At 36.0% G+C, this 20323-nt stretch overlaps 1 protein-coding gene across 4 annotated transcripts in view; it reads left to right on the top strand.

Moving 5' to 3' along the window:
* Positions 1-637: 637 nt before the first annotated feature.
* The window catches only part of LOC147404811 (Protein kinase superfamily protein), a 55676-nt gene continuing 35990 nt past the window's right edge, over positions 638-20323 (top strand). For 2 of the 4 annotated variants that reach the window (XM_086440891.1, XM_086440892.1), the window contains exons 1-9: positions 638-871; positions 1911-2462; positions 15772-16068; positions 16522-16783; positions 16998-17050; positions 17150-17217; positions 17905-17994; positions 18081-18165; positions 18447-18979. In XM_086440891.1, the coding sequence (XP_086297017.1) occupies positions 796-871; positions 1911-2462; positions 15772-16068; positions 16522-16783; positions 16998-17050; positions 17150-17217; positions 17905-17994; positions 18081-18165; positions 18447-18958 (1995 nt within the window). In that variant the 5' untranslated portion in view covers positions 638-795 and the 3' untranslated portion in view covers positions 18959-18979. Of the gene's footprint in view, positions 872-1910; positions 2463-15771; positions 16069-16521; positions 16784-16997; positions 17051-17149; positions 17218-17904; positions 17995-18080; positions 18166-18446; positions 19245-20323 lie in introns of those variants that run through there. The other 2 variants (XM_086440890.1, XM_086440889.1) reach the window with 2 other exon arrangements.

Here is a 20323-nt window from a genome sequence, read left to right as displayed (position 1 = left end):
ATTCTTGTGAAGGGAAGACTCCCAATTGTCAAGGTTGCAATGATGATTTAGGAAATCAAGCCAAACAAAATCTCCCCCTATTTTCTATACAAAAAGGGGAAAAAAAAAAAGAAAAGTTATGCATTCTCTCCCAAAAATCCTTAGATTATTCACATTGACCGGAGCATCAAAGTACTTGGTGCTTTTACACTCGGGAAATACATCAACTAGTCTCTGATTCATTGACGTGGATCCAAGAAAAATCATCGATAATAAGCAATATTGGAAAACTTGTGTTCATTTCGTGTGAAAAGTCGGCCAAGTGTTTTTAAAACTCGGACGAATCAGCTCAGATTTGAGATGAGTTACACAATATGTAATAGAAAGAATCACGTAGGGAAACTCGTTGAGTGACATCCGATTCCGTTCCAACTCGTCCGGGTTTTGACACCCTAACCTTGGAGTCCACACTAAGGTCAAGAAAACCCGTGCCCTCCACACCAGTCGATGTTTTCTGGCGTTTGCATTGCGGCTTTGCCTTAGAGAACGTTGTGGGACCCGCTCATTATCTCAGATGAGTGTACGTGGGACCCGTCATAATTTGTCAGTGCGCGCATTGTTATGTGCAGGTTTGAAAAATCGAGTAATGGGGCCCACCCCACCTCACACTACACACAATACTCCATTAGTCTCCAGTCTCCACTGTCCAAAAAAACAACTCAAAAGCACAAACATAAGCAGGAGATTTCCTTCCGCTTCTCCTCCTCTCTTCTTCCACTCCTGGGGTTTTTCTTCCTGTACTCCTCATCCCTAGCCATGTCAGTTCACAGAGCAGCCGCTCTGTGTGCTCTAATGGCTTTTCTCGAAATACTGCAGATTGTAATGGCAGCAAGTAAGCTCTCTCTCTCTCTCTCCTTGTATGTCTTTTGTCTTCCTATTTTTATACTCTTGCCCTTTCCTTTGTTCTTACGCTTTTAATGTATAGGAACATAAAAGCTACATTATTTCACCTTTTTTTTTTTTTTAAATTAATGGGTATTTTATTTTCTGGGTGGAGGTGAAGAATCTAGAACTGGGTTTTGATTTTGTGTTTTTGAGATTTTTGATGACTGGGTATCTCCATTATTTCTGCATTTATGGGATTTTTGTTGAATGGGTATCACTGTTTCTGTGTTTTTATTTTTATTATCTTTGATTCAATGTTAGTATACCTGCTTAATCTAGCATTGGTTCTATGACATAACCAAAATATTTTTTTTGCAATTTAGTGATCCACCAATTCACTAGCATTGGTGAAAATGCCCCAGATTCCAAGGTAGAGTGTAAAAATCCTTATGTGGGGTACAAGGGAGTGCTCTCTGTTCACTCTAGTGCTTCTTTGAAAATGTAGATGTTTTGTATAAAGGACCAAGATCTCATGGTCCTAGTCCACTATGTCAACCCATTGAACTATGGCTTCAAGTCCAAAAATGTTTGATTTTGTGACTGAGTAGGCCGGTTTTTTACAAGATCAATGACTCCAAATTTGTGAAAGGTTTTAGAATTCATTGTCTGTCAATTAACTGTAATGGTCTATACCAACATGGACTATTAGGAAATTTGATTCTTGAACTTAGGCCATTTTACTATTTTCAGGTGCCCATTCTTTTGAGAGAATCAAAAGTTCCATTTGGACAGTGTTTCCTACTTAGTTCTATGTGATTTCTGTAACTATTAGTTTCTATAGTTACTGTTGAAGATTCAAGAAAATGGTTGTATGGACTCATATAAGGCCTTGGCAATCTTTCTAACTGTAATGTTTTATGTAATTTTTCTCAGTTGAATTTGTTTACATTCTAAATCGATGCACAATGGCTTAAATTTCAGGGATTCTAACTTTAACAAGCAAATGGAAATCTTACCCCTGATGTTCTTTTCTTCTATATGTGTAGATTGTCCGCTAGATTTGAGTGGTTCGAATTTTACTTTGGTAGCCTCCATGTGTTCTAATCAAGATGACAGGGGAAAATGTTGCCGTTACATCAATGCCTTTATTGCTATTTCTGTTTCTCGCTATGCAAATACAACAAGCATCCTTGGGGTTCCTTCGGAGTTAACTGAGACATGTCTTCGGTCTGTGTCAGAGACATTAGAATTGTATGGAGTTCTACCTAATGCGACAGTTTTCTGTGGGCTTGGAACGAAAATTCCCTTTAATTACAAATGCGAGGACCGAACAACTGTCATGCAAATGTTGCGTTCTCCAAAATTTGAAAATGTCACGGAGAATTGTAAGATGCCACTTTCAGTGGAAAGTAGTTGTAGGAGGTGTGTTAATGCTGGCATAGTATACCTTCACCACCTTATAGGTGGTGTAGATAATATGACCTTTAGTACTTGTCGCGATGCAACTTTTGCTACCCTAGCAAGCCAAGGTGACAATCTGTCTGCTGTTAACATGGCAAGCTGTTTCTTTGGGGTTCAAGGGCTTAGTATTCCTCCAGGTATGAGTATGTTTCAGATAAATGCTTTAGATTTGAAATGTAAATAAATAGTTATTTGGGTAGTTTTGCCTTTTCTATTTAAACTACTAACTTCTCATTTTTAGTGTTAGCTTCTTCTTTAAATTGAGCTCTATTTGTGAAATTGAGTTCTGAAAATGTCTTAGAGAATCTACCATTCATCTGTTTAAATTAGTAGATCTTTGAAATGATCCCTTCTTATTTCCATCATTCATCAATATAATGCTTCAAACGGATCTTTTCCTCCGGTCATATTTTGGTGGAGATAGATGGAGTTTGCAAACTTTAGATTTTGTGGTGTTCCTACCCTTTTGTTTAAACAAGGTTGCATAAGTTGATTGTGTGCTTGAAAACCTTGGCAAGTTGAGCTCATTTGATTGATGTTGAAGCTGAGGTGCAACAAGTTAGATCCTAGAAAATCTTCTGAAACAAGAAATCTTTCTTTAGTACTACTTGATTGAGCTATTGTAGAAAATTTTTGGTGGATGATAACAAGAGTTCTGTGTGCTGCTTGATCTTTATCTACTTTTTTGGGATTGGAAGGGTTTAGATTTTTCTTCATTCTATCCCTTGCCTAAACTTCAAATTCATCAATCCAAGATACATTGAAGTTGTGGAATCTTGGCTCTTAAACTATCAATCAATATTTGGTTGGGAATAACAAAGTTAGGTGAAGAAATCAGTTGGACCAATCCACAGCAACGATCCAAGCAGCAAGATATCAACAAGAGCACTTCAAAGAAGCAATGTAATAACAAGTTGTTTGAAATCATTAAAAGCCCTTCAAAACCCATAATTCCATGTGGCTAAGGCATCTGTAATCACCTTAAAGCAAGTTATGGGTAGACCCTTCTTCAAGGACAACACAAATACGGGCGATCCCCACAACAATGATCTTCCCAAAATCTAACTCTATTACCAAGCCCAACCAAAAGTCTAATTTGAGCTTGGAAGGAGGGAAAAAAAAATTCTTTAGAATCCCTTTCCATACACCACAACAATACGAACCACGAATGGAGCATCTTTCCCACCCATAATCTCTCCCCAAACTTAGCCACAACAACCTTCCTCCATAAACTATTCACCTTCATATTGAATTTCCATAACCCCTTGCCAAATAAAGTCAAATTCATAATCCTAAATCTTCTAATGCCAAGACCCTCTTTAACCTTGGATAGAAAACCCACTTCCCATTCACAAGGTTGAACTTTCTCTCTTTTTTTTTTTTTTCATGCTACAAAAAATCCCGAAACAACTTCTCTAGCTTTTTCTCCACACTTTTAGAAATTTGTGGCCTGAAAGTTCCGTCCAAGATCATCTTCTTTGTTTGGACTGTGACTTTAGGGAAGTTTCTCACATTAGACCGTCTTATACATAGGGGTTTCTGTACTCCAAAATTTTCTATATGAGCAGCAAAAGATGGGGAAATAGTTAACTAGTTATTCATACATTATGCATTGGCTTGTGAAGTGTAGAGCTTCCTCCTAACACTGCTGGAGGTTTTCACGTGTTTTCCATATATGATTATCTGTCTCTCTTAGTTGTGGATGCAATTGGGCTCCTTTAGTTGAACTTGCGAGCCAATTAATTGATTTAACCCGGTGACATAGATCAAGAAATAAAATAATAAGAAATCTGCTATTCCCGGTTTGCACAATAAGAATCAACTTGTTGACTCAACTCGATGAGCAACTTGCTAGGTTGACTTGATAATCCTTGACTAAAAAAAGTTGGGTTTTTTTCCTCCATCTTCTTTGACTCTTGATACCTATTCTCGCCATAATTATTTTTTTTTTTTTTCTTTTTCGGCCAAATGAATGGAATCCCATAGTTGTCTAGTGTTTTGAGAGGTTGAATCATCTAATAAAAAAGGGCGAGGGGGAGGTAGTAAGAAGAAGGTAAAGAAGAAGTAAGGGAGAAGATGAAGGGTTGGAAGAGCCTACCTGAATCGAAGTTTCAATTGGTGCTCTACATAATAGGGCTCCACTCCTTTATTTTCTTCATCTTTCTTTGATGGGGGCTTTATTTATTTGCCAATTCCCGATAATCTAAGGGATAATTGAAGCCGAGCGCCTTGTGCTGAGGGAAAACCCTTACTTATTATAGAGTGATCCCTTCCTAAAGGCATGCCTTGCAATATTGCGATTGTGGCTCCATATGAGGGAACAAGTTGTTATGGATTGTTGAAGTTGGCATCAAGGTTTAAAATCTCGTTTCGTTCCAATGTTTCAGGTTTCGCAAAAACTGAAACGAAATCGAAACATTTCCGAGACATTACCGAAATTCTGAGACATTCAAAACATTCCTATTAGGTCTTTCGAAGGATACCAAGTTCAAGGGGTATGATATTAGTTCGAAAATACAAGGGTTTCTCAAATATTTACTTAAATATGAAGGAGCTTCTCTAAATCCCTCAAGTCTTTAAAGGGAAACTGAGGTCAAGGGCTTTTTATCTCATTTTATCAGTTTCGTCTCTCAAATCTTGATATGAGGAAAAAAAAAATAGAAGAGAAGAAAAAGAAAGAGAAGATACCAACCTTGAAACCTCGAACTCCAACGCCAATTAGGTTTCCGGTCTCTTTCTTTCTCTCTCCCTTAGATCTCCCAGATTTGGTTTTTTAGCCTCCTTCTATTGGATCTATTAGATTCACAAGATAAATCTGAAGTTTTGAACCAAAAAATGAATGTTTTGATCATTGTTCTGATTTCAATGTTTTTTCGTTTAGGGAGATTGAAAAACCGAAATGTTTCACTTGATACAAACCTAAACAAAACGATATTTTAAACCATGGTTGGTATTCAAACAAGAAGAGTGCAAACCTGATATTCGCTCAACCCCCTTAACAAGCCCATCTTTCTTTGATGACCGAAGCCCACTAACTTTCTTCTTTGAGATCAGAACTCAACTGTAGTTCTTGTAAGTAATGGGTGAGCTGTCCCCTCAATCTCTTTTGTGTTTTGGGTTAAACTAATTTTGAAAGAAAGAAATGTGTGGATTTTATTGATCAGAGCTCCTCTGTTGTGTTTAAAGGTTTCTAGGGACACTTTAACGTACAACAAGAAGTTGTTTAGTAGAAAGAAATTACGTTGTTTAATACAAAGAAACAATGTTGTTTTATGTTAAAGGTGTTGACCACACCTTTTTTTTATAGTATTAGTTGACCCTCCTTTATGTTTAATTAATTTTACATCCTTTGAATCAATAAAGTAACAAGGTTACTTATGAAGCACTTTCTGCTAGTGTTAAAGAATGTTTATAAAACCCCCATTATTTTAGTTTGTTTCCTTGACAAAAAGCATTTTTATAGATTAACTTAGCTTGTTGTATATAATATTTTGATGTTGGATGTGGTGGTGATCAACAGTTAGAATTTGTTGTTGGCATAAATGATATCAAAAGGTATGAGTGTGATGGAAGACCATACAAATTTCAAGCCGCTAAAGGGGGGTGGATCCAAGGCCCATCGATTGGATGGAGTTGATGTACTATTCATTAGAATTTATTTATTTCCACAAGAGCTTGATTGTTGATGGTGAATTTAAATAATAATTCTTGAAGAAGATTTGGATTTTAAATTTTATAATCAAATTTTCATTTGATTTGATAATCTATTTGTTAAGTTATTACCGAATTTGAATGGTTGAATCAATGCTTTTTTCTTACATAATTAATTTAGATATAAATCTTCTAGTTAGTGAAATATTGAGAAACAACCTTTTGGTTCTACTTTGAAATTTGTTCATCACAATTAAACGATTACGATCAAAATTATGATCCTAGGAGATGATTGCTAATTTGACAATTGTTAATGTTTAGTCTTTCTATCTGATGATATAATTGATATTTAATTGGCCAATGTAATGGATGAAGTACATTTTTTTTGTGTATGGCGTAATTAATATTTTTTAATTGTTCATATATTTCGAATCTATTTATCTTGAATACTCTGACCACCATGATAGATAAACCAAAAGTGAGTAATTCTGTCCAACACTATTGTAACATATACACATACCTGAATTGATAGAAACAAGATTGTTGTGTATGCTTTACCATGATAAGTAGTATATACAATGATTTTATTGGCTAATTTGAGGGTTATTTGACAAATAAAGAAATATGAGATGCCATGAAACTTTCTTTTGCAAGAACTTCAACTATTAGGTTGCGCATGTTGACGTTGAAATTTGATACAAAAATGCTCCTTATGAATGCTATGATTGAGCATCTTAGAAAAATGTCTCAAATGATACATGATCTGAAAGCTGCTGAAAATATTCCAATAGATGAACAAAATCCTTATATCCCTCAAGTTTTTGACACATTTTTGGGAGCAGATAAAGCCTAATATGACGCACAATGAGAGCATTATTAATTTATATTAGTTGTCACAATATCTTGAGTTAGAAGCTAAAGACTAGTTTACAAGGACTAATATTGTCACTTTCACTATTGAATTTTGAAAGCGTGAGAAATCTATATCTAAGTACAAGTAAAAAAGAAAGACTTAGGCTAATGGTCTTATGCGTAAAAAGAACTAGAATTTCAAATGTTGTAGAGGAAAGCATGGTGGAAAAGATAGGCCACAACTATAATAAGTTAGGCCAATTTGCTCGTGAATGCATTGAGCCAAAGTAGATACAAATTAACTCTAATACCCGTTATCACTACTTTGTTTGCACAAAGGTGCTTATTGCTTATTCATGTGTTCCTAGTTGGACTATAGATTCTAGAGCAACCAAACATATAGCAAGGGATATAGTTGGATTCGTAGAGTTTTGTCGGATCTAGCATTAAAGTCAGAAGATATGCATGGGGAATAGTTCTAGTGAAGATGTAACTAGGAGTGGGAACATACCACCTATGGATGCACACAAGACAATCACTGTAACTCTATGATGCTTTTTATGCGTCAAGAGTTTGGTGTAGTTCGCTTTTTTTTGCATTGCTATTAGATTTAAGTTTTGATTTTAATTTTTCATTAAAGACAGTTTGCATTTCTTTGAATTTGATTTTGTATGGACATGCTTTTATTTCAAATGATTTGTTTAAATTAGATGATTATTGTAATTTAAACCCAAATGCTTATTCTATTTCCAATGAGATTTTTGATTTTATGAAATGGCATGCTAGATTAGGCCATATTGGGCAAGATATGATAAATAGACTAGCAAAGGATGGGCTATTATGCCCACTTTCAAAGTCGATCTTTCGATCTATGAGCATTGTCAAGCCAAAAAATCCAGTAGGAAACTATTTGGAAAGGCAGTATATGCATTAATTTCCTTAGTGTAGTCTATTTTGACATTTGTCGACCAGTTAATGTGAAGGCATGCCATGGAGTGACTTATTTTATCTCATTTATTAATGATTATTCATAATTTGGTTATATTTATTTTATTTCACATAAATCTGAGTCATTCGATTGCTTTGAAAAATTTATGTTGGAAATAAAAAATTTGTTAGAAAGAAAAATTAAAATGCTTAGTTAGAAAGAAAAATTAAGTTACTAATACTCTCATTGTATGTCACATTAAGCTTCCTCTAACCCTAAGAATGTGACAAAGACCTCAAGGCGGTAATGATTTGCTACTTACTTGTTAGAACATTTCTAGAAGATTTTAAAATTGTGCATCATTTGAGATATTTTTCTAAAATGCTCAATTGTAGTATTTATTAGGAGCCTACTTGTATGGGTCAAATTTCAGTGTCAACACATGCTATCCAGTAGCTAAAGTTCTTGCTAATAAGAGTTTCAAGGCATCTCACATTTCTTTGGCTGTCTGATAACCTTTGAATTTGCCAATAAAATAATTTTGCATGCTATTTATCACGGTAAAGCAGACATAATGATTTTATTTATACAAATTCAGGTATGTATCCATGTTACGATGGTGTTGGACAGAGTTACCATCTTTTGGTCTATCTATTATGGAGGTTAGAATATTGAAGGCCCCTTGCTTATCAAAGAGATATTGAATCTTATGTGCCAAATGTCATAATTATTTTCGTCCAGTTTTTCCCCTCGTTTTAAGTCTTCTACAACGTCCTTAGATGCCATAACTAAAAACAACATTCAAAATGTGTACAATTAAAAATATTAAGTATGCCACACATAATTTTTTTTCTTTCTACATCCCTTAGAGTAGCCAATTAGGATAATTATTATGTCATCGGATCAAAAGACTAGACATCAACAAATGTCAAAGTTAGCAATCATCACCTATGATTGTGATTGATCAATCTGTGATGCACAAATTTCGAAAATAAACCAAAAGGTTGGTGCTTAATATCCCACTGACTAGATGATTTATATCTAAATTAATCATGTAAAAGAGAAGTATTGATTTGACCGTTCAATTTCTATAATATATAATCTATTTCAACAATCAAATTTCTCAAATCAAATGAAAATTCGATTATAAATTGATGGTCCAAATTTCCATTAAACTATCATTAGTTCAATGGAACAAGAATCAACTTGGCTCTAATACCACCAATGTTAGATATTTAGGAGTGTACATTTTACTCGTAACAGAGAGATCTAATTGAAATCGTGTCAAATTCATCTATTGTTGGAGATCAAAGTGTCCAAACACCTGTTGATGTCGATACTACTAGAGAAATCATGAATTTTCGCTCCTTAAACCCTAGGATATTTGGATAGAAACATAAATGATGCCTTGCACATGGTTCAAAATATCGTTTTAGCATAACGTTTCGATTTTTTTGACTTTCCAAGACAAAACAAGGGGTAAAACGAGATATTGAAATTTCGAACCAGATCTAGGGGAGAAAGAACAAATTTCAGTGTTTTTCCCACAGATCTATAAGAGAAAATGAAGATTAAGGATGTGCAGTTGAAAGAGTGTGTTTTGCAAGAAGTTGATAACTTTAAAGATGGCCCTTGGTCATTGGAGTAAGGAAGTTTTTGGGAGAGTGGATGTGCAGTTGAAGGAATCCTTAAAGATCATCGAGGTCCTAGATAAAAAAGAATAGCTAATTCTGCTATCCAGTGAAGATAGGATCTTGAGAAACAATATGAGGGCTAAGTTTCAAAGTTTAGCACTATTGGAGGAGATAAATTGGAAGCAAAAGGCAAGGATTAGATGGTTGAAGGAAGGGGACGAAAACACAAGGTATTTTCATCGATGGCTAATGCTTGAAGCATAATCAATCTCATTTCCTAAATTAAAATAAACTAGGAGTGGATGGTGGGAGAGGAGGATGTAACCAAGGGGGTTGTAGACTTCTTCTCTTGTCTATACACGAACAACTATTGTACTAGGCCAAGGCTGAATCGTATTATGTTTGATAGAATATCCCCTCATTATTGTAGCTGGTTAGAAAGAACTTTTGAAGAGGGAGAGGCGTGGACTATCGTTGTAGGAATGTGCAATGATAAGGCACTAGGGCCAGACGGTTTTCCCATTGAGTTCTTTGAGGCTTGTTGGGAGATTATAAGGGAGGATTTCATGTTAGTAGTGGACGATTTCTACAAGGAGGCTTTCTTGGACTTCAAATCGAATTATTCGTTTATAACACTGATTCCGAAAGTGTTTGGGACCGAAGACATCGAAGACTTGAGACCTATTAGTTTGGTGAATACTTATAATATCATTTCTGGCTTGTTGGCCAATAAATTGAATAGTGTTTTTCCTCTTTTGATTGGATTCAATCAAGGCATTTTTGTAAAAGAACGACACATTTTTAGATGCGGTACTTCTTGCAAAAGAAAGTCTAGACTCAAGATTGAAGTTTGAAAAGGCGGGTGTGGTGTACAAAGTGGATCTAAAGAAGGCGTATGATCATGTTAATTGAGATTTTCTAATATATATCTTGGGTATAATGGGCTTTAGAGAGAAGTGGATCCAAAGATGCATTTCCTCGGCTTTCTTTTCGATTTTAATAGACAGGTTGTCAGAGGTTTCTTCAAGATTTCTAGGGGGTTAATACAAGGAGATCCGTTATCACCATTTCTTTTCATCATCGTGGCAGAGACACTTGGGCGAATGCTGGTGAGAAGGGTGATGAATGGGGACATAAGTGATTTCTTAGCTGGGGGCAATGAGGGCAATGGGCCTACAGTGTCACATCTACAATTTGTAGATTGATGCTTTGTTGGAGCAAACTAGGAGACTAGGTGGGTTGATTTGATGTTTTGAAGTTGCTTTTGGGTATTTCGATGAATATGCGGAAGAGTAAGGTGTTTGGGGTTGGAAGGGTTCCAAATCTAGCTCTTCTAGCGGCTTTGTTGGGGTGGAAGGTAGATAGTTCTCCCACGACATACTTGGGTTTCCGGTTAGGTGCTCCCTTCAAGTGTATGGCGATGTGGGATCCAGTGTTGGAAAGGGTGAACATGAAGTTGGCATCGTGGTAGGCTAACTATCTGTCCAAGAGTGTTCTTTCTACCATTCCTCTGTACTTCCTTTCGTTATTTCAAATGCCTAAAAGAGTTGAGTTGAAGTTAAATAAGTTGATTCGGGATTTCCTTTGACATGATAAAGAGGGGAGAAGCAAGCATCATTTGTTGAGTTGGAGGTGTGTGACTACGACAAAGAGCAAGAGAGGGCTTGGAATAAAAAAAATTAGGCTTTGGTGAATTTTGCTTTGTTGGAAAAATGGATTTGGAGATTCGGGGTGGAGGTGGATAGCTTATGGAGGAGTGTTATTGTTACAAAGTTAGGGGTGGATCCGTTTTGGTGGGAAAGTGGTGAGGCAAGGGCAGCCTATGGTTGTGGTGTATGGAAAGCCATTATGAAGGTAAGCCCGATGTTTAAGGTGAGGACGAAATTCAAAGTAGGAAAAGGAGATAAGAGTAAGATTTTGGGAAGACAATTGGTGTGGCCATGGGCCTCTCATGGACGAATTTCCATTGTTTTATTCGGTTTCCACAAAGAAAGGCCAAACAATATCTAGCTTCAGATGTGGTTTAGATGGATTGTTGTCTTGGAACTTTGGGTTTCGATGGGCTTTTAATGATTGGGAAGTAGAGGAGGTTGGAAGGTTGATTAATAGCACTAGTTTTTACCACTTCGATGCAGAGAGAGAGGATGTATGGATTTGGAGGGAAAGTAAGGATGACTTGTTCTTGGTTAGCTCTTTTTATCACTCTCTTCTTAGTGATGGCTCGCCCTAGTTTCTGGAGGTTGCAATTTGGGGGCCTCGAGTTCCCACCAAGGTGTGCTTCATTTGGACTGCAGTGTTGGGCAAAATTCAGATGGTGGACTTTTTTGAGGTGCAGGGGATTTTGTGGGCCTAATTGTTGTGTGATGTGTTTAAGGGACACAAAGTTGGTTGATCACGTCTTATTACACTATACAGTGGCTCACAAGGTCTGGTCACATTTTCTTGAGTTGTTTGGAGTCCAGAGTTGTCTCCCTGCCTTTGCTCGGGTTTTATTTGAATCTTGGTTGGTCGTTGGGTTTTCTTCCCCGGATGAAGAGGGTGCTTTGGAGTATTACCTACTTTGCAATTTGCTGGGGTTTGTGGAAGGAGTGTAATTCTAGGATCTTTGACAACTAGTCCTTGACCGATACCGATCTTATTTTGTCAGTCCTATGTCTGTTGTTTTTGTGGTCTAAAACTTATAAGGAGTTTAGAGTGGTTTTATTTGAGGACTTTGTAGGGAGTTGGGAGGGGGTGTGTTGTATTGCGAGATTTTAATTTTGTGTATTTGCTGTTTACTTGGCTAGCCACCTTGCTCTCCTATATTAATGAAATTTTGCTTATCAAAAATAAAATAAAACGAAGATTTAGGTGATTCTCCACAGATGTAGAAGATTTTGGTGATTTTGTCAAAGATTTCGGTGAGTTCTTCGGTTTTCCATCCTTCCTTCCTTCTTCTTCTTCTTCTTCCTCCTCCTTCTTTCTTCTTCGTTTTTTTATTGAAAAAACAAAACAAAACCCTTTTGCAATTTGATGACATGCCCTTGACCTTGGTCCTTTATTTAAGATTGGGCCATATAGGTCGCATATACCGTTTTTTTGCAAAATATTTGAGAAACCCCTATGTTTTTAAATTAATGAGATGGCCCCTTGTGTTTTTAAATTGATGAGATGCCCCTTGACCATGGTCTCTTGTGAAAGACTCTTACTTAAATATTAATATATAATGTTTCGAATGTTTCATAATGTTTTGTGAATATTTCCGTCTCATTTTAATTTTTGGAAAAACCAAAGCATCGAATCAAAATGAGATTTTGAACCATTGCCTTGCATACTTAGACAATAGATCTAAGAGAGAGATCTGAAGATTTTCTGGTTTTTCCAATGTTTACTCTATCACGTTCCAACCCTTTATACAAGCATGGTTTGGTTTGGTTGATGAAGTCTTCTAGTGCAATAGAAACTCTAGTTTCTCAGGAACTCTATCTCCTAAGATGAAGTAGTTCTTATCTAATGTGTGCTATTGGGATGGGCCTAGATGGACGCCTTCATCTACCAACAAAAATTTTTGATGGTGTAAGATTGGCTTTGGATTGGTTAGTTCCGGGTGTATTATTGTTGCATAGCTGCCAAATTTGTTTTATTTGTGACATTAGTGTACAAATTGAATATTACTGAATTGGTCCCATATTATTGTAGCAATAGTTTAGCTTTACTTGGCTACTTTTATATTTTAGCTATTTATTCAATTTGGAATTATTGTTTCCCATTTTAGGTAGGGTTCTTATTATCAAGTAGGGTTCCTTTGTTTAGGGATTTAGAGTCTGTAAAGTATATGTAATATACAATTTTTATTGAGTAAATAATTTAGCTTTGGCTAAGGAGGTCGACCGATCACTCTCAAATTGGTCTCGAAGGTCCTAATCCTATCGAAGAGATCAATTTTCTCTTTCTTTCTTCTCTTCACATTTTGTTATTGATTTAAGGCATATGATATGACAGGATCACATCCATATTAGACAATTTAGCTACCTTATGCCTTAGATCAGCTTTGGATGGCTTCTAAGAGTAATAAAAAATTTGATCATGTGAAATTGGTGAGAGGAGTGAGCGGAGGATGAATTTCTGTGCAAGGGACTTTGATAGTCTTGGGTGTGGTGGCAGACAGTCAATTTCATCATATGGATCGAGTATGGGTTGCTGGCCCTCAGACCCTTGCAACATCATTGTTATTCTTGATTTATTATTATAACACTACTACTATTAATATTATTATAATATTGGTTAGCATTGATTATTTTGAGTTATTATTTATTATAATGATTACTAATGCAGTTCAGATCACAGCCTATAACAGGCCCCCATGTCTGTTAGTCATATTTTTAATATATTGCCTTGTGGATTCAAGATTCTTTATCTACTGAGGATGAAGTAGGTAATTATTTTTCTATTTCTTCTTTGTTCAATTTTTCTTCTTATATTTTTTGCACTTTTCTCTGTTTTGTCGAGAGCAACCCTAGTTAGGATCACAGACCCTTCAAATCCCGGGCAAGGGAGAGGGGGGACGTGAGCAAGTTGTCCAAACACGTACACCGTAAACAGACCAAGCTGAATTTAATTGTTTTAGGTGTTGTGTCCTGGGAGAGTGCTTGTTTGGGTGTCCTCAACGTCAAGCCAAAATAAGGATGAACTTGATCAGAAAGAAAGATGCTCATGAAAAAGAGGATGATCTTGAAAAATTTGACGGAGAAGATGATTTGGCTGATAGTCAATAGGTAGGAGAGGATGAAGACGCTGAGAGTTTTATTAATCCAAAGGGTCATAGTCATTGCACTAAAGGTGGTTTTCAGAATCTTTGAAGGGAAAGATCACTCATTTAATGGGGTGCTTTTGTCCATGGGTTTCTTATTTTCTTGGAGCCGATTTTTTAAGGAATTTAAAGGAGTCTTCCTTCAAGATTTTCATTTTTAAGTGGGATCTTGTTTGTGATGTGTGATTGGATTGTAATTTTTTTTCTTGCTTTGTTTGTGTTGTGAGCTCTGTATGATGGCTACATTCTTCTTTTTGAATGAAATTTTTATACCTACCAAAAAAAAGATAGGTGGGTTTGTTCCACTATGTTTCGAACAAAATGCACATCCGGTTGGCGATTATGTATCTTTATCATTGATAGTGGAATTACTTATAATATAGTATCCCGTGAGATGATAAAAACGGAATTTAAAAGAGGAAAAACCCAGAAGGCCTTGTACAATTCAATGGTTCATGAAAGGTGTTGAGGTTCCTGTTAGGCTGTTAATGTAATAAATTGAAGCATAAGAAGATTGGGCCACTTTGAATTATTAAGAAGATTAAAGATAATAATCCCAACCATGTAGCACTACACGATGGCATGATGGGTTAGACATCACCCCAACATTCAACATGTTCGATATTCTTGATTACAATGGATAGCATGAAGAAGGGTTGGGGCAATCATTGAAGTGGAAGCAATGCCACTAAGCATGCAAAATGAAATTCAGCGTGTTGTTGTCATCAAGGCGATGAAGATACGACAAGGAGAGCATCGACAATATCTATTCAAGTGGAAGAATCATTCTATGATATCATCTGATTGGAGTTAGAGAAGCTGAATAAAGAATTACTCAATATGTATGCTCAAGAAAACTTGCTTGAGTTAGGTCAATTTTAAGATAATTTTGAGTTCTAATTTGTTTAAGGAGGTAGTATTAAGTATTTTAAGGTTAGAGGAGTTTAGTCATGTTAGATTTTTTTTACTATTTCTGTAAAGTTTCTATTTTAAAAAAGTTCCTATTTCAGGAAAGTAAAATGAGAGTAAAAGGTAGAATCAAATTAGAAGTTCTATTATTATTATTCAATAAACTTTGGTTTTCTTAAAGAATTATTTGTTTTGGATTCAAGGTTCTTTATCTAAGGAGGAAGAAGAGGATAATTATTTATCTATTTCTTCTTTTGCTTAGTTTTCTTAAATTTTCTGCACTTCCCTCCGTTTTGTCAAGAGCAAACTACGGTTTGTATTAATTACATGAATGGTTTTTTGGATTTTTGGTCAATGATATATTTTTTATAACATTAAATCTAATGACTGGTGGTATACGAGTTAATATGATTTTTTATTTTATTTTATGATTTTTTCCATATAATTTTTGATCAGAAAGTATCATTCCATGTTTTTCACTCGATTATTCTCTTTTTCTATAAAATGCTTTTGTGTGACAAATTTCACATGTTCATTTCTTTTAAAATTCTCTTAGATATGAGGTTTGCTGAGATGGTATCGTTTTCGATTTGTTGCATCACATCTGGATGATCTTTAGCTAATCATCCGTACACAACTGTTACTGGTCATCTATTATAACTTTTATTTTGTTTCATTTGCAGTGATAACTTCAGGATCCTCTCCAACTTCACTAACACCTGAGGCTTCTCCAAGTCCGTTGCCGTCTACTAGCCCTAACCAGCTCTTGGTAGGCATGCCTTTTAGGGATCATCACCATCCCTACCGCCTCACGATAATCCCAGCCGTTGGAATTGCAGTTACAGCGATGGCTGTTCTATTGCTAATAGTCTTGATACTTCTCATACGTAGTAAAAGAAGAGAGCTAGAAGATTCAGAGAATCACGACGGGAACTCTTGGAAAACCTTCCCTTCTCGACCAATCCGAACGTATCAGGAGGGTCTGTTCACTTCATTTTTTTATTTTTTTGTTTTTTTTGGGTAAATTACACTTTGCCCCCCCTGTACTTTGGCATAAATCCATGTTGATCCCTAACATTTTGATAATTGCACTTTTCTACCCTTTCATTGACGGTGTTAGAATTCAGATGTTACTTTACTATTTTATTCACACTCTTGCACGTGAAACATTTAAAAAAAAAGGGTAAAATAGTCTTTGTAAAAATAATTTTAACCGTTTGATTGACAGCAAGTAGATGGAAGAGGGGGTAAGTGAGTCACTTAGATAATTATAAGGGAGGTAAGTGCAATTGTCAAAATGTTAGGGAGTCGACATAGAATTATGCCAAACCACAAGGGGTGAAAGTGTAATTTACCCATGTTTTTTTTTCATATGTTGGATGGGTCCTGGGAAATATGAAGCATAGTTACATATTAGGCCATATTGAATGCAGGTCCATCATCCATGTTCCGGAAGTTCAGCTATAAGGAGACAAAGAAGGCGACAGACAATTTTAGCACAATTATAGGACAAGGTGGCTTTGGAACGGTTTACAAGGCTCAGTTTAGTGATGGTTTTGTTGCAGCTGTGAAGCGGATGAACAATGTCTCGGCCCAAGGGGAGGACGAATTCTGCCGAGAGATGGAGCTTCTTGGAAGATTGCATCATCGTCATCTTGTAGCGCTAAGAGGCTTTTGTGTTGCAAAACATGAGAGGTAGCTCTTTATTTAAGAGAGCTTCTATTGCCACACCAACTTTTGCTAATGCCACCCCAAGATGTGTGCTAATTGTTTGATGGTTTACATATGAATTGTGGTGGCATTAGCAAAAGTTGGTGTGGCAATATAATCTCTCTTATTTAATATATTCTATTTCTTTCTGATATCACGTACAAATACCGATCTAACGAATTTGCTTCATTGTGGGAAGGTTTCTGATGTATGAGTACATGGAAAATGGGAGCTTAAAGGATCATCTCCACTGTATATATCTCATTAATTTCTTTGATTCACGTACGTTAGTTTCTAACTGTTAATTTATTAATGCATATTCTGATTAGGATTGGTTTCCTGTTTGTGCAGCTCCAAGAAATACTCCACTAAGTTGGCAAACTCGAATCCAAATTGCCATTGATGTGGCGAATGCTCTGGTAATATGTAATATCATGCTCATTTCTTTGTCTTGGATCCAGGTCCAGGGTTACCCAATTCGTTAGTAAAACCAAACCACGAACCAGTTTGAACCGAACCAGATCGCGGTAGGGTTCATGAAATGTAGCAAACCCAACGGACTCCATTTACTTTAATTTTTTTAAATCTCCCTCTACATTTTGATAATATATGAGATATCCCCATAGAATTTCAAATTGATAGCATGCCCCTTTGCCCTTTTGACGTTGGTATTTATTAATAGACTAATGAAAAATTACCGAATACCCTCATCTTCAACATATGAATAAAAAAAACTTGATTTTTTTTTCTCCAAAATCTGCCATCTTCAATCTACTTTTTACCCAGTACATCATTTCAACCTTCAAATGCCCTCGTCTCCACCCTACAAAGCGGGTTTATTCTCGAGTGGCGAATCATGAACTGCAAACCCTAATTTGAACTGAGCAAACCCACAAATCAGGTAACATAGCTTCAGTTGGTTGACATGTTGCAATTCAACTTTGATGTCGTGGGTTCAAGTCCTGCTTACTCATTAATAAAGAAAAAAAATCATGCCCTTCTCTTGGACTGACGTTAAACTTTAAATTTGATTATGTGGGTGTGAATGCAATCAACTCTTGTCCTCTTTACTTACTGGTACACTCATTTGGTTTTCCCAAATGCAGGAGTACCTCCATTTCTATTGTGATCCTCCTCTCTGTCACAGAGATATAAAGTCCAGTAACATTCTACTGGATGAGAACTTCGTTGCAAAGGTATCTAATTTGCTGCATATGTGGGATTTCTAGTATTGAGCTCAGCTTTGATCACTCGGGGGGAATAAACCTTCTCCTTTCTCTAGGTTGCGGACTTTGGCCTTGCACATGCTTCAAAAAGTGGTGCGATTAGCTTTGAGCCTGTGAACACAGATATCCGGGGAACTCCAGGTGAGGAACAATCTTTGACACTTCAAACATGGTTTCTATATTTATATATAGGGTTAGGATAGGGGGAAGCTATTGTTACAACATTTTTTTACAATGCCCGGATAACATCCATTTTACAAGATCCTACGGCTTCCAATGGTGTTGTAAAAAACATTGAAAAAATGGATGACATCCGGTGGTGTTGTAAAAAAGATTGTAACAAATAGTTGTCCCCCGATCCTGACCCATATATTTATTTATTTATTTGTTCCAATCAAGCTTAAATCTTATATGGTGCACAGGTTATATGGATCCTGAATATGTGATAACTCAGGAGTTGAGTGAGAAGAGTGATGTATACAGCTATGGTGTGCTGTTGTTGGAGTTAGTGACTGCTAGGCGAGCGATACAAGACAGTAGGAATCTAGTTGAATGGTCTCAGATATACATGGAAACTGAATCTAGGTTTCCCGAACTAGTTGACTCTGCGATCAGGGACTCCTTTGACATAGAACAATTACAAACAGTTGTGACGATTGTGCAATGGTGCACCCAAAGAGAAGGAAGGATGAGGCCTTCGATTAAACAGGTTCTAAGGCTGTTGTATGAGAGTTCAGATCCAATGCACAGTGGGTTTGTACAAGCTATGGAAGATGAAGATTATGAAGGCACCGAAAGTGGTGGAAGGACTAGTAAGGGAAAGGTGATCTTTCATAGTGGTGATGCAAAATGTCTTCCTTCTTCTTCAAGTACTTCTAGGTCTTATTGTAGCCGAAGCTTTTTACTTGATACTGGCTCACCACAATCTCTCTGAGATGCAGCTTCTGATCTACAGGTACATATATCATATGGTTCTAAAGATTTTGATTTTTCTGGAATTTCTCGAACCTCGAGAACGTTACCATCATTTTGTCTGTACTCCCGAGGAATGGCATGCTAAATGAGGGTGCTTGGAATTATTTTTTGGAAGAAATGAGATATAAATTATGTTTTTTTTGGCTTGGATTACTGAGAATAGCCCTGTAAACATTATTGAAAATTTTTAGGCTTTTGGGCGATCCTTTTTGTCATAAGTGTTAGTTGCATCTATTCTATGTCTATATCAAAATCTGTTGATGGTATTAGTAGTTTTTTCTTTTTTTGGATAGGTAGTATCAGTCATGGTTGTAATATGAGTAGTATGGTTCAATCTAACTTTTATGCCAAAAGCCATCAATCTTAGATTTTGAGTCTGACATCATACCATAGCTCTATATTCATAATGCCAACTTTTATCAATAAAAATTGATCAAATAAGTAAAGCTTTATCCCAACTATTTGGGAATGTCTACTTAAATCCCATTTGGCCATTCTACTTTGTCAAGGTACTAAAAGATAAAATAACCTCAGTTGAAACTCAAAAGCATTTTGATGAAATGTTATTTATTTTTTTTGGTCAATCGCAATGCTAAAATACACTTTCAAATTCCATTGAGGCCTTAGATTTGAGATATAAATGAGTGTCATAGTTTCAAAAGTACCTTTTCTCAAGCTTATTCCATCCCTTTAAGCATCAATGATATCTTGACTTATCAAAAATAAAAATAAAAATCAATGATATCTTTGTGAAGTTTACAATTGTAGTGTAGGTTCTTTTACGTCTTTGAAGAATCCTAAGCTTAAAAACTCAGGATCACTGTCAATTCTGCTTGTTGTTTAAGATGTGCTTTCTTGAGATTGACAATTGGTTGTATTGGTGTCTTTAAGACGTCTTTTTCTTCATCTTGTTTTGACCTTTTATTATTTTATTTTATCATTATATTTATATATATATATGGGTCCCTTTCAGCAACAAACATTTTGACAAACATTTTGGCAAAACATTTTTCAAAACATGGGTTAGAGGTTTTGGAATGGGCTGATTTTTGGTGAGGATGATCTCTACGGTGAGGAGATCATCCTCATCAAAAATCAGCCCATTCCAAAACTTCTAGCCCCATGTTAACAGGTTGAAAAATTGTGAACCGTCCATTTTTTGTAAACCATTTTTGATGGGTTAGAAGTTTTGGAATGGGCTGATTTTTGGTGATGATGATCTATTCCCTGTAGAGATCATCCTCACCAAAAATCAGCCCATTCCAAAACCTGTAACCCATATTTTGAAAAATGTTTTGCCAAAATGTTTGTCAAAATGTTTGTT

Source organism: Akebia trifoliata, chromosome 4 (genome assembly GCF_017979445.1).
Source record: "Akebia trifoliata isolate Shusen 1 chromosome 4, ASM1797944v1, whole genome shotgun sequence".
NCBI classification, from domain to species: domain Eukaryota; kingdom Viridiplantae; phylum Streptophyta; class Magnoliopsida; order Ranunculales; family Lardizabalaceae; genus Akebia; species Akebia trifoliata.
The sequence above is the reverse complement of the archived record's forward strand: the minus strand, read 5'-3'. Positions and strand labels throughout refer to the sequence as shown.